Source organism: Nannospalax galili, unplaced genomic scaffold (genome assembly GCF_000622305.1).
Source record: "Nannospalax galili isolate Female #2095 unplaced genomic scaffold, S.galili_v1.0 scaffold1176, whole genome shotgun sequence".
NCBI classification, from domain to species: Eukaryota; Metazoa; Chordata; class Mammalia; order Rodentia; family Spalacidae; genus Nannospalax; species Nannospalax galili.
In genome coordinates, this window is record NW_008338883.1 from 1241841 (window position 1) to 1268733 (window position 26893).

Genomic DNA, 26893 nt, shown 5'->3' on the forward strand with positions numbered 1-26893 from the left:
TTTATTTATTTATTTATTTATTTTTTGGTCTTTTTGACAGGGTCTTCCTGTAGCCCCAGCTGTCTTGGAACTCACTATGTAGACCAGGCTGGCCTTGAACTCAAAGGATCCGCCTGCCTCTGCCTCCCGAGTGCTAGGATTAAAGGCATGCACCACCACGCCTGGTCCTCCATACTGTTTTATTAAAACTCTAAGGAAAATGTGTTATATGTATTATAAGATTATGGAGTTATTGTTTGGCTGTGGTGTATTTTGAATGTACTGTTGTTGAGTTTATTTTGGTTACCTCCAAAATGGGAGCTTTTTTTGTTCCCTGTTCCATTTCTTTTTCTCTTGTTCCTCTCTCTCTAAACACAGCAGTTTGGAGTTAGAATCTGCATTTATTTTTCTTGGAGGAGTTCCAAATATTGTCTTGGAGATTATGATGATGTAAATATTGCAAGTATAGTCAAATAGGAACATTTAAAAGTCTATAGTATAAATAATGTGATATAGAAGACAGTTAAGATTTTTTTCTTTTCTTTTTCAGTTAAGATGTTTTGGTGATAGCATACTTAACTCTCCACATTCATATGTTCCACATATGTGGGTGCCATACTCACATAGTCAGCAAACTGCAGATCGTAAAGTGCAGCCCTTCTGCAGTGGTCCCTGAGCCTGAGGAGAGATGGTATGATAGAGGTATCCCTTTTAGGACTGTGCATTCTACAGTCTCTTATTCTTTGCATGTTGACCAATTAGATATGTGTCTTTGTTAATCACCATCTGCTGTAAGAAGAAGCTTCTGTGGTCAGAGTTGAGAGATGCACCGATCTATGGGTATGATAATAAGTCATTAGGAGTCAGTTTAATACTATGTGTTTTTAGTAGAATAATAGTAGTAGGTTCTCCCCTATGGCCTGTGACCTGTCTAGTCACAAGTTTTTGGATCTGATAACAGTGCCAAATATGGGCTTCATCTTGTGAAGTAGGCCTTATATCCAACCAGAAGGTGGTTTGGTTACTCCCGCATTTGTGCCACTATTCCACCAGTGGGAAGATCTTGCCAGACCCATTGTTGTTGTAGCTCCCAGGGTTCACAGCTGGGTAAGGTTGATGACTGCCTTTCTCTTCTAGTAGCGTGCATGGCACCTTCTAGTACTATGAAAGCAAGGTGGTAGAGATGAAGTTTTTTGAGGCCAGTACCAGCTTGATTTCTCCTTGTTTGTTCTATTACATTACTCACATATGTAATGTCTTCAGCAATCCTGTCTAAGCTTCAAGCTCTGGCAGGTAACCAAGAGCAGTGGCAATAGCCAGTATTGTTTGAGAGCCTGTGGAACACATATACACATACACACTCATACACACCAGTCAATAACTCCAAAAGGAGTCTATTTATGACATTTTGCTCTGTATTTGCTAGCACTGTGATGTCTGGTAGGGCCATTGAACTTCATTATAGGGTAACTACATTTAAACTTTAAAAATATTGTATAGGTCTATATTTTAAGAAGCTTCTACAGTAGGAGGCTTCCATATGACTTTTTAAAAGCCTTCTATTGTTAGTTATTCCTCATCTTACTTCCTCCTCTGCCCTGCCCTCCCATTCCACAGCCCTTTTAACACTTCCTATTCCATTTTTTTCTCTTTTCTTCTCTATATCACTGCATTCTGTCTCCCCTCCCATGACTCCCATTCCCCATGGTCCCTTACTTGTTTCCTGACCTCTGTGAGTTTCTGATTGAAACACACTTAACTAAGGATTCAAAGCTAGCATCCACCTATGAGAGAGAACTTGTGACATTTATCTTTCTGGGTCTGGATTACCTCACTTAAGATGATTGTTTGCAGTTCCATTTCTCTGCCAATTTCACAATTTATTTTTCTTAATCACTGAACAATATTCCATTGTGTAAATGTATTATACTTTGATTATTCATTCATCAGTTGATGGACATCTAATTTGTTTCCATTTTCTGGCTATTGTGAATAGAGCAGCATTGAATGGATGAACAGGTATCTCCGAAGTAGGATACAGAGTTCTATGTTGTAGATCTAGTTTTTAACTTTTTGCGGAACCTCTGCACTGATTTCCATAGTAGTATAATGGCTACACCATTCCACACTCTGACCAGCACTGAATAGGTGTTCCTCTTTTGTCACATCCTTGCCAGCACTTGTCATCATTTGTGTTTTGGACCCTTAGTCATTCTGACTGGGGTAAGATGAAATCTCAAAGTAATTTTAATTTGCATTTTCCTGATGGTTGATTATTTTAAAAAATTTCAGTCATTTGTGTTTTATCATTTGAGAGCTCTGTTTAGTTCCTTGCCCCAGATTTTAATGATACTAACCCTCTGTCTGACGTGTAGCTGGTAAAGATTTTTTTCCCATTCTGTAACCTGCATCTTCACTCAGTCAGTGGTGTTTTTTGCTGTACAGAAGTCTTTTAGTTTCATGAGGTCCCATTTGACAACTGTTGGTCTTAATGTCTGCACTATTGCTATTGGAGTCCCATTCCTTTCCTGTGTTTATCACTTCCGGTGTGATCCCTACTTTTTCTTCTATCAGAGTCTTCACAGAAATTAAAAAAAGTAATCTTAGATTTTATATGGAAACACAAAAAACCCAGGATAGCCAGAACATTCCTGAACAATAAAAAGAAGAGCTGGAGGTATCACCATCCCAATTTCAAATTATGTTATAGAGTTGTAGTAATAAAAACAGCGTGGTATTGGCATTAAACAAGCACATTGTTCAGAAGAATAGAATTAAAGACCTAGATTTAAGTCCCTGTACTTATAGCCACCTTATTTTTGACAAAGGGGCTAAAGATAGATATTGAAGAAGAGACAGCATGTTGAACAAATGGTGCTGGTCAAACTGGATAGCTCCACGCAGAAGGATGAAATTAGATCCTTATCTCTCTCACCCTGCACAAAACTCAATTCCAGATGAATCAAGAACCTCAACATAATATCTGATCCTCTCCCTTTAAAAAATTTTCTGAGTGATCCGGTCTAGACCAAAACTACTTTTTTTTTTTTTTTTTTTTTTTTTTGAGACAGGGTCTCCCTGTAGCCCCAGCTGGCCTGGAACTCACTATGTAGACCAGAGTGGCCTTGAACTCCCAAAGATCCGCCTGCATCTGCCTCCCAAGTGCTGGGATTAAAGCCGTGCGCCACCACTCCTGGCCCCCAAACTACTTTTTTTTTTTTAAATGGGTCGCAATTGTAACTAGTTCTTAGTCACCTCTCCTTTGTATTCTTAACTTTGGTCGCCCATGTCCTTGGTGATGTTTCTGTTTGGATGCCTAATAGGTATTTCAGACTTTAGATTTTATCATATCCTGAAATAAAGCTTTCCCTCTCTTTCTCCCTCCCTTTTTTCTTTCTCCCTCTCCCCCTTTCTTTTCTCCCTGTCCTTTTCTAGGTCTCACTTATGCCAGGCTGGCCTCAAATTAGGTAGTGAAGGATGACCTTGGACTTCTGATCCTCTTCTTTCTGCCTCTCAAGTGCTGGAATTATTGGTATTACCAGGCCTGCCTCTGTTTTTCTTCTTAGTCTGTAAATCTGTTTCTTCTTAGTCTTATCCTTTTCAGCCAATGGCACTACCAAGCTAGAAACCTGACTTGATTTCCCATTCTAACTAACCAGTCGCTTCTACCTCTGATATATGAACATATGTCTTGTTTGCTTATTTTTTACATTTCTACTGTTAATACTTTAGTCTCCTTTAGCTTTCTCCTGGACCACTGCAGGAGACTTCATTCCATGTTTGCCTCCTGGAATCTATTTGTTCTCTAGAAGTTAGAGTGAGCATCTTAAAATGTAAATTAGATTCTATCCTAATAGTAAAGAAAATGACGTTTCTACCCTTAGTGAGCTGATTTTGTAGGGAGGGAGATAGATTATAAACAAGTAAGTAAACATATATATACACCATGGTAACAGTCTGTAATGGGGAAAATATTGGTATTCCTTGTTCATTGAATTTGCATTCTTCCTGAAGACCTTGCTGCGAGTGGGAGAATGTTAAATGAAAAAAATAATTTCCACTAATATTAACATTATTTTAACTCAATGTACTTTAATAATTTTCACAGATAAAAAATATTTTATTTGGTGCTATCAGAGAAATCCACTCCCATGCTTTTTGGATCTTTTTCCAAAGTGACTCTTAACATTGGTGTTTAAAATATATATATGTCTAACTGTATGGGACTGGAGAGATGGCTCAGCAGTTAAGGTCAGTGATTACTGTTGCAGAGGACCTGGGTTCAGTTCCTGGCATCCACATGGCAGCTAACAACCATCTGTAACTCCAGTTCCAGGAAATCCAATACCCTCTTCTGGCCTCCACAGGCATTGCACAGCACAGGTGCACTTACATACATGCCAGCAATACATTCAAGACACATTAAAAAGAAAACTCCAAATCCCAGCTCTGCTTCATTTCACACATGTGTGCATACACACATAGAGGCTTGTCAGCCCAGCTCTTTGGGAGGCTGAGGTAGGAAGATCCCAAGTTCAAGACCTACCTGGGAAACGTAATGAGACCTTGTCTTAAAAAAGTAAAAAAAGGACCGCGATATAGCTCAGTGAATACTTGTCTAGGATAAACAAGGTTGTAGAAGTTCAATCCTCAGTATTACAATATATAATAATAATAAATAACAATAATAATAATTTGGGCAGTGAAAAGATTTCTATAGGCAATAATTGGAAGACCTAGTAATTTAATAAAATAGCTTGCATTAAATTCAGCTCCTATTTTTGCATGTTTTTCCCACAGTTTTCAGATCTTTGTTGGTTCTGTTTTAATCACACACTCAAACTATAAAATAAAGTTATAGAGGAGGAAAGCATTTTAGGGCAAAATAGATGTCATTGTGAACATGTACTGGAAATGACGAATGCATCCAGCAGGAGGGTGACCACTGAAGATGCTGCCTCCTCCTCTCACGTTTGTGTACTCACATAAGGGAAATTATCTTGAGTTCATGCAAACATAGCCTGAACTTCAGATTTGTTCCACATGATACTCTGGGACCAGAAATTGTTGTGGTAAAAGACACTGTGTCTTTGCTGGAACTGTAATAATGGAACATCATACATTTTCAGTATTTAGAGTGTTTCATGATGAAAAAGTCATTTTGGCCGGGCATGGTGGTGCATGCCTTTAATCCCAGCACTTGGGAGGCAGAAGCAGGCGAATCTGTGAGTTCAAGACCAGCCTGGTTTACATAGTGAGTTCCAGGCCAGCTGGGGCTACAAAGAGACCCTGTCTCAAATAAAACAACAACAACAAAAAAGTCATTTTGCAAAGCTTAACAGTAAAAGCCAGAAGACAGTGTAAAGTTGCTGTAGATTTCTTTTAGTTATTTTGGCTGAATTAGCTGAACAGTTATTACATAGAGAAAATAGGACGTTAGATTATAAGTAATTCAGTGATGTCATTTTAGGTAGAATAGTGAGACAAGCTTTTCTGAGAGGTGACATACTTGAATTGAAGCTGTGATAAAGAAGAATAACCTAGTCAAGGAACAACTGGTAGGACAAACACTTGGCCAGAGAACATAGTGACCATAAAAGTGACCAGATGTGGAACAGGACTTGATATATTTGAAGAAGAGAGACCAGTGCTTCCTGGAGCTCAGTGAGGGGATAAGAAAGTGTTTATGAGGCATGCTGAAGAAGTGAGGACCCATAGATCAGGGAGAATGTGATGAACTTGTAGAGAGGTAGGAAGCCCATAAAGGGTTTTGGGCTAGAGATGGAATGCCATGGTCCAACACCATCTTCTCTACCTTTATCATTCAGAGAAAGTAGGTTTCTTTTTCTCTCTCTTTTTTTTTCTGTCTCTTCTCCCCTTTGCATGTCTTGATAGATAACTTTATGCTTTTGTCTCTGATTTCTTTTTAAATTGCCACTTCAATGCTCTTGATTTAAGTTCTGATTAAATTCTTTGACTTGAGCTTCTAAAGCACTAGTTCAGTAGTCAAGAATACTATATAGCATCAGAGATTTGATTTAGGAATAGTGAGAAAATGCACTTTGTTTTTTGTCTTGAGAATTTTCTGTCTGACCTTAATCCTCATTTTACAAAGCAAGTTAGGCAGAATTGCTAAATAACAGTAGAATTAGCTCTGCTATTAGAAGGAAACTGGAATTAATCATATCACGCCTGAAAGGAGCCAACACCAACCCAGGATGGAGAAGACTGACTGAAAGTTAGGGTCCCCTGTAGTTACGGCAAGGCCTGGTGTTGTCATGGAGCTTTCTAGACAATCTCCACACTGTCCAAGATGTAAACACCAACTGTGTTGGTGGCCTGTAACCTCATCTTTTTCTCCATCATTGTGAAAAAATTATGTATAATTCTATTTGTCTGATGTGTTTCTAGGGCCAAACACAGTTTGGCATATAATCATGGTGAAGTAATTTCAGTTTCTCTATTTGAAATAGTTGATAGGAAAGAATTAATTATCTTAGAGGTTGACAATAAAGTAAAGCATTCAATTTAGGTGGCTCACGCCTTTAATCCCAGCACTTGGGAGGCTGAGGCAGATGGATCTCTGTGAGTTCAAGGCCAGCCTGTGTTAGGGAAAGAGGAATTTACTAACACCTGGTCTACATAGTGAGTTCCAGGACAGCTGAGGCTACAGGGAGACCCTGTCTCAAAAAGACCAAAAAATAAATAAATAAATAAATAAATAAATAAATAAATAAATAAATAAAAATTTACCCTGATATTTCACTTAATAGGAGTTAATAATGTAACTTCCAGTCTAGTTTTCTGTTTTGATAATGTGTCCTTTGGTAGGGAGCAGAGCAGCTCTTTCCTTAGGTTGATTTAACATATATCTGTGTGGCTATGAGCCCCAGGGCCTTCTCCGAGCTTGATAATATAGTGATGGTTGTGCAGCTTGGATAGAGGGTGTTCAGCTTTCCTGCAGCTGCGCACTGGTTAGGTTCTGTCTACCAGAAGCAAGCTTTGTTCCGTGTGGCCCTGCTGTCTGCGCACAGAGCCGCCTTTGATGGGCTGTCTTTGACGTGATTTGTTTACGGCAGCCAGAATGCTTCCTGCATAATGAGAGCAGTTAATCATGGAAACTGGGCTATTCCTGTTTATGCACTTCTAGCAGTCTTCTGTTGTAAATATTAAAAGGTAATGACAAAAGGATGAAAACCTTTTTCAAAAGGCGCAAACCAGCTAATCCATCAGATCATGTGATTGCTACTGATTACATGGATATCTTTAGGGAAGCAGAAAATGATTGCTGAACACATGCCTTGTGTTTTGATGATTGCATTAAAAGTCCCCCAATGGGATAGCATTTATTGGTTCCCAGAGCTTTTCTTAGATTAAATTTCAGGAAGCCGGTACAAGGAGAAACATCACAACCTGTATCTAACAGCATATGTGCAGTTAAAGAAAAATCTTGATCAAGCCCTGCTAGGCTCTGCTAAAAAAGCGAGGGTTTTCAGCAAGACCCCAGACTTTTATTTTGAAGTGGAGTAGCAGCTGTTGGCTATTGCGGTGCAGAGCTGCAGCACGGCCTGGGTCACACAGTGCTCCCAGTGTCTGGTAGGCTGCAGGCCGAGCCCAGTGGCGCAGGCACTGAGCTGTACTTACTTGCTACGAAATTTGACCTCTTGGCTTTGGGAGAGCTCCCTGGACCATCTGAATGGCTATGGGAGATGGTGAGTATGATTTATTTTTCTTCTTTTTCTGTGTTATACACTTCATTTAAGGTGATGATCGCTTGCTGTGTAAGAAATAATTTCTCCCTAAAGAATGAAGGACACTTAGGTGTTTATGTGTATATATACTTGTGTGTGCATTTATGCAGGTGTGTGCTTATCATTTGGTATATTTTTTCACTTGATGTGTCTGTATGGGGTCTGACAAATATAAGGTGAAAATTTGCCTTGCAACCCAAACAAGCCTTCTTCAGTTTGGTACTGGGTATTAAGGGATATGGAAGGAATGGGAAATGTATGCAGAAGCTTTGGAGGGAGAACATGGCCTTTAGAGCAATGGCAGGTTTTGGCAGGGAGATTTGATTAGCTAGCTTGACAGCTTTCCTATTTGCGTTTGGCAGAATTTGAATTCTGTAATAATAAAATACTTAAAGAAGCAAAATGGCTTGCCATGGATACTATACTAATTAATATGCTTGTGATTTGTCAGTGTCTTTAGTAAACAGTCTTAAGAAATTTATATAGGACAGAATTTGATCAAAAATGGATTTTGTTGTTTTGTTAAGGATAATTTTTAGAGCTGTTTCTATAGTGTTTTGCAGTTTTCAAAAGCACTTTCACATATTTAATGTACCTTAATTCCTCAGGTACAGATGACTCAGTGAAGTGCACAGGGCGTTCTGGTGTTTCCATTTTACAGGTTGGGAAGCTGAGACTTGCTGAGACGTATGTTCTAGGTCCAGGTACAGAAAGCAAACTAGACCGAATCTAGAGCCCCAGGTGTGCATTTGATATTGTCCTTCCTAACTCTTGAGTACTAAGATACTTCTAGGTATATCAGAGATCTGTACAGAGGGGAATGTTAGGTTTATGAAGTGTTTTACCTTTTTTATTCTAGGTTCTTATGGACTGTTTTTATTTGGAGGCTTTAACTCAGTCATTTCAGCCTTCCTATGACTAGATCATGACCTCTTGCCCTCTAATCGGTCCCCTTGGAGCTATGAAGAACAGGATGAAAACTCCCCAGAATGTTGCTGTTGATAGTCATTTAAACATTTAAATGGAAACATGACAGTAAATTTGGCATTACACGTTGTTATGATTTATTCTGAGAATTATGTGAATTTTATGTGACCTTATAGAAATAAGAATTTCTTTTTCTTTTCTTTTTTCTTTTTTTCTTTTTTTATTTTTGGTGTTTTGAGACAGGGTCTCCCTGTAGCCCAGCTGTCCTGGAACTCACTATGCAGACCAGGCTGGCCTTGAACATGTTACCCATTTTTAAGGTAAAAGACATCATATTAAGTTCTCATATACTTAGGGTGCATGGCCCAGTTTCTTTCCTTAGGAAGATGAAACAAAACCCCTTAATTTACAGGGAACTAAATGTTGTGTTTGGTTTGGACTATATAAGGATTTCTGTTCTTTTTCCTTAAAACATTTTAGTCCATTGGACATCCATGTGTTTACTTAGTTTAGGAATTTTTTTTTTTTTTGGTCTTTTCTTTTTTTTTTTTTTTTTTTTTTTTGAGACAGGGTCTCCCTATAGTCCCAGCTGGCCTGGAACTCACTGTAGATAGACCAGGCTGGCCTCGAACTCACAGAGATCTGCCTGCCTCTGCCTCCTAGGTGCTGGGACTAAAGGTGTGCGCCACCACACTGAGCTGTATTGTTTTTTTCTTAAACCCAGAGTAAAATGACCTTTTGTAAAACTTATATAACTTAGAGAGTAACCACCTACCTAATTCTTTTCCTTAAAATAGTAATACTTATATTGGATTAAAATATACGGTTTTTTTAAAAAATAAAAATTCTGAGCCAGCCTGGTGGCTCACATCTGTAGTTTCAGCACTTGGGAGGCAGAGGCAGGCGGATCTCTGAGTTCAATGCCAGCCTGGTCTACGTAGTGAGTTGCAGGACAGCTGGGGCTACAGGGAGACCCTGTCTCAAAAAGACAAAAATAAAAATAAAAAAACAATAAAAATTCTGAATAATAAAACCATATATATCTGTTAGGATTCATAGTTTTAAGCACAGGATATACATACCTACTCTGCATGTTAGCTTCTCTTACATATAATACACCAGAATCCTGTGACTATATACAGCAGATAGACCACACTATTCCTAACCTATGTTGCTCATATAAAAATTAAAAACGGGGCTGGAGAGATGGCTCAGTGGTTAAGAGCATTAACTGCTCTTGCAGAAGACCCAGGTTCGATTCCCAACACCCACATGGCGGCTATGAGCCGTCCTTAACTCCAGTTCCAGGGGAATCCAAAGCTCTCTTCTCACCTCTGCGGCATTGCATGACACACGTGCACTCACATACATGCAGGCAATACACTCATACACATAAAATAAAAATAATAAAATATTTTTTTAAAAAATTAAAAACATTATCTTTTAAAAATTCAAATGATGAGAGGCTGGGCATTGTGGCACCTGCCTTTAGTCCCAGTGCTCGAGAGGCAGAGGCAGGCAAATCTCTTGAGTTCAAGGCCAGCTGGTCTACATAGTGAGTCCAGGCCAGCTGGGGCTACAGGGAGACCCTGTCTAAAAAACAAAAAAAAAAAAAAAAAAAAAAAAAAAAAAAAATCAAATGATGAACATAAAGCAAAAAAATCCATTTAAAATTGTTTATAAGCAAAGATGAATAACTTTTATTAATATGTAGTGCTTTCTCATGCCTTTTACTGTGCTCTAACTTACATATTAACAAAATGAATTTTGTGTTTATTGATTTATTTTTTTTACCCTTTTTGAGTGCAACACCACGCCCCACGCCCCACTCAAATTTTCTTTTCTTTTTTTTTTGAGACAGGGTCTCCCTGTAGTCCCAGCTGGCCTGGAACTCACTGTGTAGACCAGGTTGGCCTTGAACTCACAGAGATCCACCTGCCTCTGCCTCTGCCTCCTGAGTGCTGGGATTAAAGGCATGTGCCACCACACCAGGCCCACATTTTCTTTTTTTTTAAGTATATTTTTTACTATTTTTATTTTGTGTATGAGTGTATTGGCTGCATGTGTGTAAGTGCACCTGTGTTATGCGATGCCTGTGGAGGTCAGAATCCAAGGAGTTGGATTCCCCTGGAATTGGAATTAGGGACAGTTGCTAGCCGCCATGTGGGTGCTGGGAACCAAACTCAGGTCCTCTGCAAGAGCAGCCAGTGCTTTTAACCACTGAGCCATCTCTCTGGCCCCGCCCAAATTGCATTTTCTTAAAGTGATCATTTTGAATATATATATTTTTAAAATATTTTATCTATTATTTTTATTTTATGTGTATCTGTGTGTTGCCTGCATGTTAAGTAGGTGCACCCGTGTTGTGCAATGCCCTCAGAGGACAGAAGAGGCCATCAGATCCCCTGGAACTGGAGTTACGGACAGTTAGCTGCCATGTGGGTGCTGAGATTTGAACCCAGGTCTTCTACAAGAAGAGTCAGTGTTCTTAACTACTGAGCCATCTCTCCAGCCCCCATTTTGAATATATTTTTGACATGTGCTATGTCTGCTTATTGTGGCATAATGTTGACTCGAATCTATACCATCATGTGTTACCCCACCTCGTTTCTTTAAACTGTTGCAGTATTCTGTAGTAATGATTTAACTGTTTGATCTTTTGTGAAAGTTTAGATTATTTAACATATATAATTTTTGTAAATGTTCTGTGTTGTACATGCCACATACACTTTTCTCAGAATTCCCAAAAGTAACGTTTCTGGCTCCAAGTTTTCATTTTAAATTGTATTAGCTATTAACTGATTTGCTCTAGAAGAGACTTTATAGTTTACATTTCCAACAGTAGCACATCTAGCTAATATTCTTTTCAGTTTTTGGCATTACTAATCTTTTAACAATTTGCCAATCAAATCAGTGAAAAATGCCTGAGACATTATCAAACATTTGCTTTCTGATAAGATTAGTCATCTTTATTTTTTGATTTATTTATTTTTATTTTATGCGTATGAGTGTTTTGCCTCATAGAAGACATTGGTGTCTTCCTTCATTGCTTTTTAGTTATTTTCTGAGACAGGATTTTTCAGTAAACTTGAAGCTCACTGAGCTAGGCTGGCTGGCCGGCAAACCCCAGGATCCACCTGCCTCCGTCCCCAGGGATAGGACCTGTGATTATAGCTGTATCTTGCCGTGGGTCACATTTGACTTTTTCATGGGTCCTGGGGATCTGAACTCAGGTCCTCCTGCTTGTGCACCAGATACTTATTTTACTCACCGAGCTATCTCCATATCCTCACTTTTTGGCATCTTGGCCAATTTTTGGTCATTCAACTTTTTGTTATTTGCTTATAGCTGATCTTTAGGTATTCCAGTCACTAATCTATTATGTTATATAAGCTTAATGTCATTAGCAGTTTTATTTCTAGGTAAACTCAGATTTGTGAGGTCCTATAGTCACTACCACTTGAAGATTTCTTGGGGCTACTTTTTGGATACTTTTGTGGGGGGAATGATTAATTGACTGACTTAATGACTGACTGACTGACTGACTGACAGATTGATTTTTGAGACAAGGGTGTCCCTGTAGCCCCAGCGAGCCTGGAACTCACTGGGTAGATAGCCTCCATCTTAGAGAGATCTGCCTTCCATGTGCTGGGATTAAAGGCGTGAGCCATCATTCGTGCTTGGATACTTTTTGAATTGTCTCATCCATATTATAAGTAGAAAGCCAAACTGTGTAGTACTATGCTCTGGGCTTTGAAACCAAAGAGGGTTAAAAACCTGTAGGATTATTATATGATGCTGAGTCTTGCAATCTGTCCCGAAAGCAGAAGAGAGGAATTTGACCTTTTGTTGTTACTGCAAATTGGCTGGAAAGAAATAAGGTTTTGTTGTAAATAGACTGTTCTTCAATTTTTAACATTTCGGTACAGTCTATTTTTTAAAAATTAGTCTTATAAGAACATATGCAAATGATGGTGTAATCAGGCTTTTTAGCGATCACCCTCTGTGAGCTCCTTTTACTTCAAGGCAACTTTTAACTGATATAAAACTTGGTTTAAAACGTATGAACAGGGGGCTGGAGAGATGGCTCAATGATTAAGAACACTGGTTGTTCTTGCAGAAGACTTGGGTTCGAATCCCAGCACCCACATGGCAGCTAACAGCTGTCTGTAACTCCAGTCCCAGGGGATGCCTCTTCTGACTTCCGAGGGCATTGCACAACATGGGTGCACTTATCTACATGCAGGCAATACATGCATACACATAAAATAACAAAATTTATATAAAGAAAGAAATGAATACTGAAATGATCTTTTTTCCATACTCTTGAATATTACCTATGACACACTAGATTGAATGATTTAAATCTCAGGGCAGGAAAAAGTCTACCTTTTGACTTGCTTACTTGAGGACAATATTTTCTATTAAAACCAGTGATAGAATAAATTCTAAAAAGTGTATGGAGAGAAAGTAAATAACAAGGGACAAAAGAGTGGGTATTATTGAGCATCAAGAAAGCTGATGGTGCACATAACAATCCAAGAAGAAGCAGTGCTTTAGAGAAGATTGGAAAACCAGAAGAGATTGATGTCCCACTAAAGGCAGTCAGGCAGGACCTCTCTCTTATTCTACAGATTGAATTTCCCATTCTCTCCAGCCTTTAAGAAAAAAAAAAAAGATTGGCATTAGCAGCAGTATAAGGCAGTAAGTAAATAGCCATCACTAAGATTGAAACTAGGTAGTAGCTAAAAATAAACCTTATAGTAGCCACTGACAGCCTCAGCTAGCCATCCTGTGGTGCAGGTCTATGTGGTACCTTTAAATAAACAGTAGCCTTCCTGCAGCAGTCCCATTTATCCATTGTATGCAAATTGTTTGGCACCAGTAGCAACATACTCTCAACCCTGGTATTGCTAAAGAAGTTTTGTCCTCCAATAAAAGGTTTATATCTTTTCTTTGTTCTTACAGAGTGGTTGTTCTGAGTAGCTGTCTTGAAAATTTGAGTGATAAAGTTTTTAAAGTTCATAACTATTATTAGCCTCATTTATTATGATTATCATGACACATTATTATTATTTTTTGTGTGTGTCTTTTTTTTTGAAACAGGGTTTCCCAGTAGCCCCAGCTGGCCTGGAACTCACTATGTAGACCAGGCTGACCTCGAACTCACAGAGATCCGCCTGCCTCCTCCTTCTGAGTACTGGGACTAAGGTCATGCTCCACCACGCCCAGCTCATGACACATTATTTAATCAATACCAGATAATTGTTCAAATTGTGATTATCTCTTTTAAAAGAGACTATATCAAATTTCTTGACCTCTGTTAAACTTTATTAAGTAGACTTTATTTTTTGTAAATAAAATAGTTAACTTTTAGATTACTGTGTTGCTGAGCACATAGTCTCAATTTCTAATAATTTTTCTGAAAATTTTCCTTTAGAAGTGGTTTTTTTCGGGGGGGCTGTCTTTTTTGAGACAGGGTCTCCTTGTAGCCCCAGCTGGTCTGGAACTTGCTATGTAAACCAGGCTGGCCTTGAACTCACAGAGATCACCTGCCTCTGCCTCCCAAGTGCTGGGATTAAAGACCTGTGCCACCATGCCCAGCTAAAAATTTTAATTTTTTAGCTCCCAGAATTGGCATTAGTTGTGTTGGAATTATTGAGTTGTTTTACTGTTTTTTTTTTTTGCTATTTCTTCTTCCTCAGCCTTTTCGTTTATCACCTCTGCCATCATTTTGTCATATAATCCTTTGACTGTGGAAACAAAGTTCATATGGATCTAAGAACTTTCATTTTCCTTTTCTGATGGTTCCTCTTTCCTAGAGGGGTTTGTGTGTGTATGTGCACATTCATACAGGCATACATGCATACATGCATGTATACAGTGCCAATACGGAGCTCTCTAGGTGAGGTTGGAATCATGAAACATTCCCTAGGTGTTCAATTGCTCCTGGTCTTCACATCTTGCTTAGGAACTGTCACTTCTGTCATTCTGCAGGGTAGAACATTTCTCTGCCATGGCAGTTTCATTCTTGGAATTATGATTTGTAGCTGGACACCCATATGTAATCCCAATATTTGGAGGCTGAGCCAGGAAAATTGCCTCATATTCAAGACCAACTTGGACTATAGAACAAGATCCTGTCAAAACCAAACCAAAGCAAAGCAAAAAGTCCTTGATTTTTCTCTCTCAGTAGTCCTTCATCTCTTTTATCCTTTTTTTTTGTATCATTTGAGAATGTATTGACAGCTTTTAGTGGCTTGTCTCACAAACTCTGCCCCTATCTTACTTCTTTGCTCTTATCTTGTTCTTATATTATTAGGGTTCTGTTGTATAGTTTTTTTATTTTTAGTTTTTTAGTCTTTTTGAGACAGGGTCACCTTGTAGCCACAGCTGGCCTGGAACTTGCTGTGTAGACCAGGCTGGCCCTGAACTCAGAGATTTTCCTGCTTTTGCCTCCCAAGTACTGGGAATTCAGTCGTGCATCACCACCTCTGGCTGTTGTATGGTTTTTAAAAAGGAAGTAAAGAGATTCAAATTATAACTTTTTAAAAACTATTTTTAAATTTTTATGTGTATGAGTGTTATGCCTGCATGTAGATAAGTGCACCTGTGTTGTGCAATGCCCGCGGAAGACAGAAGAGGCTGTTGGAGCCCCTGAAACTGGTGTTATGGATAGTTCGCTGCCAGGTGGGTGCTGGGAATCGAACCCAGGTCTTCTGCAAGAACAGCCAGTGTTCTTAACCACTGAGCCATCTCTTCAGCCCCCAAATTATAATTTTTAAAATTCCATTTCTATTTTATGTGTATGAGTGTTTTGACTGCATTATGTAAGTGTACCACATATGTGCAATGCTCGAGGGAGCCAGAAGGCGGCATCAGATCCCTTGGAACTGGAGTTATAGGTGGTTGTTAACTGCCATGTGGGTGCTGGGAATTGAACCTGGGTCCCCTGCAAGAGCAGCCAGTGCTCTTAACCTTTGAGCCATCTCTCCAGTCACTAATTTTTTTAATGAATTTCAGTGTTCAGATTGCTTTTGTTTCATAAATACCCTTTTGCTGTTTGTTTGCACTAGGATTCAAACAAGATTTACCATTGATACATCTCTCTAATCAGCAATAAGTTAGCTCTTTTTATCCTTGTAGCATTTATTTAGTGAAGAAAACCACAACTTGTCCAGTAAAGATTTTTCCCACTATAGTGTGGTAATTGCATTACTGTAGAGCTTTTGTTGGTTTTGTTTGTTCTTTGGTTTTGTTTTGATTTTTGTGTTTTTGGTGTTTTGAGAAAGAGTCTCATGTAGTAGAGGATGACCTTGCACTCCTTATCCTCCTGCCTTCTCCTAGGTGCTGAGATTGTAGACATGCACCAGTATATCTGTTTTTTTCTTATATATTTGCTGAACATTGAAAATTCTTTGAATGGCTTTATCAAAATCAAGTCTGTTTTTGGTACTTTGTTTTGTTGCTACAGATTTTTCATAGGTGATATTAGTGTGACATTTAAGATTACTCTCAGAAGGCATACAATGTCTGATTGCCTTTGTGTTATTAATATTGAACAGTGAATTTAGTTAGCCTAATCCATTCTTTATATAGCTTCTCATCACTTTTTTGCTTATTGTTTCAGTGTCTATTGATACAATTTTTTTGTAGGGTATCACTGTGTTTACTTTGTGGTTTGGAAGGAGGTCAAGAATGTAAACAAAGACCAGTTAAGAGGCTATTATACTGATAGAAAGAGAGATGGTACTGCTCTGATCTAAAATTAGCAGTGACAACAGAGGCAAAGAGAAATAGGTAGGTCTAAGATATAACTGGGAATTATGTACAGCAAGAACTGTTGGTAGATTGAAGTGGGTACAGAAGAATGCCTAGGATATGTTCTCACATTTGGAGTGTGAACAGCTGAGATGGATAATGATGTCATTTATCATACTGGTATGGGGGAGGACTTAAGGAGAATAGGTTTGAAGATAGTGTTGGTATATTATCTGGTGCTTTTGACATCTCCAGAGGGAATGGTATCTATAGGGGATAGGTTAAAGGCAGCAGTGTACTCAGAGAGTCTAGACTATAGGTGCACATAGAGATTTGTCAGCATATTGAAGGTACTTGACATAGAGTGGATGAAACCATTTAGAAAAGATGAAGTGTAGAGAGAAGGCTATAAGATGTGGAGGTTGTGTGAAACAGGAATTGCCACTAGAAGGAAGTGAGTTAGAGGAGTCTGTGGGGTAGACAGGAAAGTTCGTCAGAGCACCCTATTGTAGAAGTATAAAAATAAAAAATTTGCCAGGCATGGTGGCGCACGCCTTTAATCTAGCACTCCAGAGGCAGAGGCAGGCGGATCTCTGTGCGTTCAAGGCCAGCCTGGTCTACATAGTGAGTTCCAGGACAGCTGGGGCTACAGGGAGACCCTGTCTCAAAAAGACAAAAAAAAAAATAAAAAATAAAAATTTGAGTTTTCTGAGACATCAGCGGTATAGTAGTTTACTGGAATTGTTATTTGCCAGTCTGCGTTAGCCATTAGATAGGGACCATGATCATTTCTGGATATGCAAGAGTATATAGCTCAGAAACCCAAAATCCTTGTTGTTTTAATTAGAATAAGGAAGGATACAGCTTCAAGTGAAAGAGGAACTTTGGTATAAGAAACTAGTTAATGGAACTGGAGAGATGGTTGAGTGGTTAAGAGCACTGGCTGCTCTCTTGCAGGGGACCTGGATTTGATTCCCAGCACCCATATGGCTAACAACCGTCCATAACTCCAGTTCCAGGGGAATCCAATGCCCTCTTCTGATCTCTGAGGACATTGTGCAACACGGGTGCTCCAACACATATGCAGGCATAATGCTTATACACATAAAAATAATAAAATATTTTTAAAAGAAACTAGTTAATATGAAATAGTATATTTCTTGCATGCAAATCCATGGTATTAGGAGTTCATATTGAACTATTTGTGGCGTTCTTCATGGAAAAAAAGAGGGGGCATTGTGGGGAGGTCTTGATTAAAGTCATGTAAATTTACACATCCTTATCTGAAACCCTGGGGAAACTGGTATCATGGCACACACCTGTAAGTCTTAGCACTTAGGAGACTAAGGCAGGAGGATTGTGAGTTTGAGGCCATCCTGGGATCTATGGCAATACCCTGTTTTTCTGGTTTTGGGGCTTTTTTTTTTTTTTTTTTTTTTTTTTTTTTTTTGTCTTTTTGAGACAGGGTCTCCCAGTAGCCCCAGCTGTCCTGGAAATCACTATGTAGACCAGGCTGGCCTTGAACTCACAGAGATCCACCTGCCTCTGCCTCCCAAGTGCTTGGACTACAGGCATGTGCCACATACCCTGTTTAAAAAAAAAAAAATTTTTTTTTAAGAGGAAAAAACCCTGGGGACCAGTTGGTCACATTCCATAACTATGCAGCAACTCCTGCTGTGTCTAGCACAGTACTCTGTAACCAAGTATGTTATTTATTTTTTGCACTTAAGTGTATACAGATTTCACATTGGGTGGAATAAAGACAGTAAATAGTCTTATGTCAGTTTTCATTATGTTTTGCCACAAACTGAATTCAGGTTAGATCAGGTTTTGCCACCAAATGAGTTTATGAGACAAAACAAAGTTACCCAGGGCAGCAGCTGAGCTATCTGGAAGGAGATTCATCTTTCCTTTTGTAGGTTTGAGTCAAGAACTCTCAGTCCTGATAATTCTAGATTGAATGCTGAAAGCTACAAGACCAGCTTTTTCAGGAGAAAAAACACTGCATCAATTGAGTGTGGTGGAAGTGAAGGCAATGTTCCAGGAAGTTCTTCCAACAAGGGCAGTTGTCTCTGGATGATGAACATAGTGGTGCAGTATAAACCCAAACTTTTACTCTTAAAAAACTGGAGGAAATGCAGCAAGCATCATAGGATAGGATGTGCCACCAAGAAATGGTAGGAAAAGAATAATTACAAACAACCCACTGAGCAATAACTTAACACCATCCCTTACTGTTTAATAATAAATAGAAAATATTCTAAATCTATATGCTGAAAGTAGTATTCATTATTGAAACTGGGTACTTGCATAAACAATTTTAATTTTTGTGTATGACTATTTTGCCTGCATGTATATAAGTGCGCCTGTGCATTCAGTGCCCATGGAGGCTAGAAGAGTGTATCAGTTTCCTGGAACTGGAGTTATAGCTGGTTGTTAGCTACCATGTGGGTTCTGGGAACTGAACTTGGGTCCTCTGCAAGAGCAGACGGTACTCTTAACAGCTGAGCCATCTCTCCAGCCCCCTGTATTAAAAATTGTAAAACAGTCAAGATTGATGAAACTTGTGAATTCAGATAGTGATTTGTATTAAATAAAAGTAGTTAAACTTTTAACCAGATTCCAAGGGGTTTTCTTTTGAAAATGTTTTTATAATTAGCATTCACCATTTCTATCACTTGTCAGTTTTCTATAGTTAAAAGAGATTAAATGTACCTTTTATACATACTCTTTACATGTTCATTAAAAACTAAATTTGAAGATACATCCCAATTCTTGCATAAATTTTTTTGTGTTTGGCATTTTACCTAATTAGAAGCAAAATTTTAAAACTTTTATGTGTTGTGTTTAGTGCTGTCTCACTTGACCATCAGTCATCCTGCCAGTATGACAGAGCTGGCTTCTGATAATGAATTTTGACTTGTAAGAAACCTTCACCAGTTTTGTAGTCAGCCAAGCTTTTAATTACACCAACTTTAAGAACTGAAGAGTACTTGGCCATCTTTTTCATCCTGGTACCAAGCAGTTAAAAACCTGAAAATGCTTGAGGCTAGAGAGATGGCTCAGCGGGTTGGGAGGACTGGCTGCTTTTGCAGAGGACCCAGGTTCAGTTCCCAGCACCCATATAACAACCCTCTTCTGATTTCCGCAGGTATTGCACCATAAGGGTGCACTTACATACATGTAGACAATATACTCATATACATAAAAATGAAAATTAAAAATTAAAACCCTGAAAATGCTTGTTTTAATCCCATGTATGACTAAGTCATATGTACTTGAAGAGCCCATGAGGAAATATGAACATTAAATTTGGGGTTTTAAGTCTGAAAAACTGTACCTGCATTTGTGCATGTTAGGAAATTTAGAAGTTTTCTTAAAAGGCTTCAAGTGGCTGGGCCTGGTGTTGCATGCCTTTAATCTCTGAGTTCAAGGCCAGGCATGGTGGCACACTCCATTGATCCCAGCACTTGGGAGGCAGGCAGATCTCTCAGAGTTTGAGGCCAGCCTGGTCTACATAGTGAGTTTCCAGGCCAGCCGGGGCTACAGGGAGACCCTGTCTCAAAAACACCAAAAAGACCAAACAAACAAACAAAAAACTCTTGCTAATAAATTTACTCAATACATTTTTTTCTTTCCCCAATACTAAAAAGGGATGATTTGTCATTGTATTTTGATAATGATTTATCTGTCAACCTGGATGCTTAATACTCCACAAACTACTATTGAGGACTGTGGACCATTGTGGAACTATTGTCAACACTGTACATGAAAACCCCAAGCGAACAGCGTTTAACAGTCCTTATCACTGCTTCCACTCAGCATGTCTTCCTAGTCCACATGCTGCCTCTGTGGCTTTCATCTGATCAATTTTAGTTTAAAAAAAAAAAAAAAAAGAAAAACAAAACAAAACCAAAAAAGAACATGAAGTAATTGTAGTACCAGTAATGGGTGTGGGATCAGACAAGGATATACTCCACACAGAGCCTGATTTGCATAGCCTTTTGGCTTTAGCCATACAGATAGGGGCTGTGAGCCTGTAGTAAAATGGTGATTGTTCAGGAGTGTTTTCTCGTGCCCTCTTCAGGCAATAAAGGTGGTAAGCTTGGTGTATCTTTCTTGGTCTAATATTCTCCCCTCTTCTGCTTGTTTCTTCCTTCCTCACCTTTCCTACATCTTTCTTCTTCTAGTCTCCTTCCCCATTTCCTCTTGTAGCTTCCTTTTCCTCCTCTGCTTCTCTTCCTGCTTTTTGACAGAAGAACAATTCAGTTTATTCCATAAAATCTTGAGCCAGCATTCAAAGCTCCACAAGTCAATAGCCACTAAACTAAACTTTTTATCTTAACACTTTCCTTCAACCAGTGTGGGGAATCTTTTGTTTTTGTTTGCTTTTTGTGAAACCTTCAAGGAATTTGAGTATTTTTAACTTTTAAAATTATCTCATTATAAAATATTGTGAACATAGTAGAGAAATGTGGAAAATACAGGTGTCTGTATATTCACCACCTAGATTTGAGAAGTGTTAATGTTTCACTTCAGATCTTTTTGAGAAATAAAACTATATTGCTTTTTCTAGTCTTACTCCCCCATCCTTCGTCCTCTCATTTAAGTGATAAATCACAGAACACTATATCGTATTTGTGAATGAATCAAAATGTAATGGAATTTTATAATGAGCTTCTTGTAACTAGAGACTTGGCATATACAAAAAAGAGTTAATTCAAAGCTTGTAGAACCAGATGCTGGAATCCAGAACAGATTTCTTCCTGTTCTACCATCCCTTCATCTCTATCCCTTCTCATTCCCTTCCTGTGTGTCCTTTCTACTCTATCTCCATATCTTTTCCCTCTCCCACTTCCTCTGTTTTCTATCATCCCTTAGTCATCCACCTCTTGATTTCCCTTATTCTCCATCTCTACTTTCTCTTCATCCCTCCTGTAGACAGCACTACAGCTGCCCAATTACTGCTTCCCACTTTCTAGTACCTTTTAATATCTTGCTCAGCTTCTGCATCCAACATGAGACTAAAAGTGTCAGCATAGTCATAATTTTCAGTTTGCCTTTTGTATTTAAACATTCTCTTTTTTCTCATTTTGTAAATATTATACCTACTTTGTATATTCTAGACCATGTCTTCTGACTTGTCTCCCCTTCACTAATTATCTCTTGTACTCTATCTTGTCTGCTGTTATTCCTGTATTTTATATTTACATATTTTAGATACAAAATTATTATATAAATATATATATTTTTTGGAGGGCGGCCTTTTTGAGACAGGGTCTCCCTGTAGCCCTAGCTGGTCTGGAACTCACTATGTAGACCAGGCTGGTCTTGCTGCCTCAGCCTTCCGAGTGTTGGGGTTGAAGGAGTGCATGACTACACTCGGTTTATATTTCTATGTTTTTATTTGTAGAAGTTTTGTTTATTTAACAAATCTTTTTATGGTTTTCTGATTCCTAAAATTATTTCCAAGTTTGCCTTACAATCAAGCATATTGTTTGTTTGTTCTTCCTCTCACTGTCTGATTTCCTCCTGTCTTATCTCTTCTCCCTCTCTTACCTCCTCCATTTCCAGCTCCTCTGTCTCTTAATTTCTCCTACTCTCCATCTTTTCTATCATACTGGTAAGTAGCTTTTCATCCTGCTCAGTTATTAGTTCCTATCCTCTAGTACCATTAGATTACTTTGAAAACCTTTCATAGACTGTTTGTTGTGATAAGTTGCGGCCAGAGGCCTTCCTTCCTAGAAATTTTCCATTTGCCTGACTGTCACCTCTGAGGCCTGGGTGTCTGGACTATTTTCCATACTGAAACACTATTTGGTTCACTTCCATGTCTCTATCTCTGTTTCTCTCCTTCCCATCTTCCTCCTTCCTCCCCTCTTTAATTTTATTATGTTTTTTGCTTGTATGTATATGATGACATCTGTAATCATGGTGGTGGTGGTGGTTGTGTGTGTGTTTCTGTCTGTCTATCTGTGGAGGTCAGAGGACAACCTTGGGTATTGGTTCTTACCTTCTACTGTTTTTTGAAATAGGATCTCATGGAGTTTGCCTACTGAATATGCCAGATTAGCTGGCCCACAAATTCACCTCCCATTTCCCCATAGGAATATTGGCATCACAGGTATGTGCCACCACCCCCAGCTTTGTGTGAGTTCTAGGGATTCAAACAGTCCTACACTTGTGCACTTTACTCACTGAGCTGTCTCCCCCTTCCCCGTATTGTTTTCTTTTGGGGAAAAAAAAAGTTTGAAAAGAATAGACAATTGGAAAAGAAGGTTGACTCATGGTTCCCTTTAACCTTGAGGGTTTGTTATTTAGTGTGCCAACTTCTGACTACATGTTATGTGGATTTATATTTCTGTTCCTTTTACCCCATAACATACCTTCACAACAGAATTTTTTTTTTTTTTTTTTTGGTCTTTTTGAAGCAGGGTCTCCCTGTAGCCCCAGCTGTCCTGGAACTCACTATGTAGACCAGGCTGGCCTTGAACTCACAGAGATCCACCTGCCTCTGCCTCCCAAGTGCTGGGACTACAGGCGTGCGCCACCACGCCCGGCTCCCACAACAGAAATTTTAACGTACTGGTTTTGTCCTTGTATTTCTTACTAGTTGCTTTTAAGATTTCTTTTTTTAAAAAAAAAAAGTATTTTGGGGGGCCAGAGAGATGGCTCAGCGGTTAAGAACACTGGTTGTTCTTGTAGAAGACCAGGGTTCAAATCCCAGCACCCACATGGCAGCTAACAACCTTCCATAACTCCAGTCCCAGGGGATCCAACAGCCTCTTCTGACTTCGTGGGCATTGCAGGACACGGGTGCACTTACAATACATACATACACATAAAATTAAAATAATAAATAAAAACTTTTTTAAAAGTTTAAAAAAAAAGTATTTTTTTCTAGTGAGTATACTTTGCCCTTTTAGTAGTTCTTCAAATAAGGTAGTAATGCTTTTAGTGGAGACTGGAGGTCTCCCTCTGTGGATTGTGTTCTTCTGGACATTGTTGCATATGTTGAAGAGTGGGCAGAACAGCAGAGACCTTTGCCCTGCTTGATCATGTATTACAGTGGGAGGAGACAGGGAGATAAAGCTTTTGAAGTATAGCCATGAAACGTTACAGAAGAAGAAGAAAGCAGAGACACATGGATAGGTGAGACTATCAGGGTGTTGGAAGTTTACGTTGTCAGCAACCAGATGGAAACCTTCATTAAAGAAACAAGTAAATGAAGACATGAATATATGGGAGACAGATGTAGAAATAGCATTCTAGGTAGAGGAAACACGTGCAAAGGCTCTGACACAAGTAACTGCAAAGAAGCTAGGATAGATGGTTTGGAGAAAAAGAGGAGCAAGCAGGAGGTGAAGTGGGAGAGACCTGCATAACTAACACATGATCTTAGAGTCCTGATTGGCTTTTTTAGGGAGTCGTAAGAGAAGTTTAAACAGTGATGTAATGTGATTTTGTTTTGATAGACCCCAGGGAGCAAAAGTGAAGAGAGTTATCCTTAGATTGTTCTAGATAATGGGGTTACAACATGAGCTGGGAAAAGTTCCTGCCCTTAAGAATTTTCCTAACTAGGTGTGATGATGCATGCCTATAGTCTTAGCTGTGGGGGTAGGGGCAAGAAGATAAAAAATTAGAGGTCAGCCTGGGCTACAGAGACTCTTTTGTAAAAAAAAGCAGCAGCTTCCAAAACCAGTTTCATAAATTTTAGAATCTGTTATTGCAGGTAGCAATATCATAACTTTGATGTAAACTATTATTAAACAATTTTTAATTGGGGGCTGTTATAATGAATTAGTTCAGAGATTCCTTTTTGGTAAAAATATAAAACCTTATCGGTAGCAGATAAAGGTTGATTTTGTGTATGTGTGTGTGTTGATACTCAAACACAGGATCTTAAGCTTGCTACATAAGGACTCCGCTACTGAGAGGTCTCCCCAGTAGTCAGATTTTGTTTTATATACTTGTGTTACTAGGTTACTAGGTGTATAAGTATTAGGCTTCGTCTTTTCCTCCTATTGTACTGACCCCATTCTCATCACTATAGTATTGCTACCTTGTTTGAAAGTAATGTAGTTACTCCCACTTTGTTTTCACTTGTGTTGTGTAGTCTACCTTTATAATTTTACTTTCAACCTTTATGTGAATTTACATCTTCCTGTGAATCTCATGTAAGCAGTCTATTTTTGGTTTTTTGTTTTTACTTTTTTTATTTACTATTTTTATTTTATGTGTATTCATGTATTGCCTGCATGTATGTAAGTGTACTGGTGTCATGCAATGCCAGAGGACAAAAGAGGCTGTCCGGTCCTCTGGAACTGAAGTTATGGACAGTTGTTAGCTGCCATGTGGATGCTGGGATTCAAACCCAGGTCTTCGGCAAGAACAGCCAGTGCTCTTAACTGCTGAGCCATTTCTCTAGCCCCAGCAGTCTATTTTTTTTTAAAAATTCAATCTTAGTCTTTTACTTGGACAATTTAGTTGATTTAAATTTAAGGTAAATACTAGCATTTTTAGTTTTTATTTCTTTATTTTAGTTTTTCTTGTTTTAACACTAATAAAATGGTTTGATATAGTTTTTTGTTGTTGTGGGTTTTTTTTTTTTTTTTGGAGACAGGGTCTTCCTGTAGGCCCAGCTGACCTGGAACTCGCTATGTAGACCAGGCTGGCCTCGAACTCACAGAAATCCTCCTGCCTCTGCCTCCCCAGTGCTGGGATTAAAGGCGTGCACCACCAAGCCCGGCCTGATACGGTTTTTAAGATTTTATTTTAATTACATGTATATATTTATGTGTGGGAATGTACATGTGAGAGTGTAGGTGCCTATGGAGGTTAGAAGAGGGCATCAAATCTCCCAGAGCTGGACTTATAGGTAGTTGTGAGCCACCCATATTGGGTAATGGGAAATGAACTTGAGTCCTCTGCAAGAGCAGTACTTATTTTTTAATCTCTGAGCCAATCTTTCCATCATACAAATAAGTAGCCATCGTTTCAATACAGAGTGTTTGTTCTGTTTTGTAACAGGGTCTCACCATGTAGCTCTGGCTGTCCTGGAATTCAGTATGTAGACCAGGTTGGACTTGAACTCACTTAACTCCACCTGCTGTAGTCCCCTGAGTGCTGGGATTTTTAAAACATATTTTATTTTTATATTTTTGGGTATGAATGTATTGCCTGCATATGTGTAAGTGCACCTGTGTCGTGCAATGCTCACAGAGATCAGAAGAGGGTGTTGGGTTCCCCTGGAACTGAAGTTATAGATAGTTGTTAGCTGTCATGTGGGTGCTGGGAATTGAACCCAGGTCCTCTGCAAGAGTAGCCAGTGCTCTTTAACCACTGAGCCATCTCTTGGGCCCCATTTTTTTTAAGATTAAAAAATTTTGTTATGGGGCCAAAGAAATGGCTCAGCCATTAAGAACACTGGTTGTCCTTGAGCAGAAGACTCAGGTTCGAATCCCAGCAACCACATGGCAACTAACTACCATCTGTAACTCCAGTCCCAGGGGATCCGACAGCCTCTTCTGACCTCCGCGGGCATTGCATGACATGGGTGCACTTACCTACATGCAGGCAATACATGCATACACATAAAATAAGAATAATAAATAAAATTTTTAAAAAGGTTTCTAAAAATTTATTTTTATGTGTATGCATGTTTGGCCTGCATGTATGTAGTGCACCCGTGTCGTGCAATGCTTACGGAGGACAGAACGGGGCATTGGATCCCCTAGAACTGGAGTTATGGATGGTTGTTAGCTGCCAGGTGGGTGCTAGGATTGGAATCTGGGTCTTCTGCAAGAACAGCCAGTGTTGTTAACTGCTGAGCCATCCCTCCAGCCCTGGGATCTTTTTAAACAGAAAATTTCTAGGTTAGGAAACCTCTTCCCCGAGAAAAAACTTTAAAATTTCACATGTGCTAGCCAGGCGTGGTGGCGCACGCCTTTAATCCCAGCACTCGGGAGGCAGAGGCAGGTGGATCTCTGTGAGTTCAAGGCCAGCCTGGTCTACATAGTGAGTTCCAGGCCAGGTGGGGCTACAGGGAGACCCTGTCTCAAAAAGACAGAAAAAAAAAATTTTTTTTTTCACATGTGCTAAGTGAGTCCATTTGACAAATACATTCAGTGACTAGTTAGTCCTATGTAATTCCTATGACACTAATGGTCAGTGGAATTAAAAAGAAAGGTGGCTCAGTGGTTAAGAGCACATGCTGTTCTTTCAAAGGACCTGAGTTTGTTTCTAGCATCCACATCAGGCAACTTACCTGTAACTCCAGCTACAGGGAACCTGACACCGTCTTCTGACCTCTGAAGGCACCTGAAATGCAGTCTGAAGTGCACTCACATGCACATACCCATACATAGGTATATACACATGAATACAAAATAATTAAAAATGATTCTTAAAAAATAAAGTACAACTTTCTGGGCATGATGGCACATGCCTTTACTCCCAGCACTCTGGAGATAGAG

At 39.1% G+C, this 26893-nt stretch overlaps 1 protein-coding gene across 22 annotated transcripts in view; it reads left to right on the forward strand.

The window, feature by feature from the left end:
- Clasp2 (cytoplasmic linker associated protein 2) overlaps positions 1 to 26893 on the forward strand; it is a 220169-nt gene that overhangs the window by 41531 nt on the left and 151745 nt on the right. Inside the window, exon 1 of one of the 22 annotated variants that reach the window (XM_029563673.1) lies at positions 7087 to 7691. The exons of 20 other annotated variants lie outside the window; for them this stretch is intronic. In XM_029563673.1, the coding sequence (XP_029419533.1) occupies positions 7676 to 7691 (16 nt within the window). In that variant the 5' untranslated portion in view covers positions 7087 to 7675. Of the gene's footprint in view, positions 1 to 7086; positions 7692 to 26893 lie in introns of those variants that run through there. One more of the 22 variants, XM_008833419.3, reaches the window with a different exon arrangement.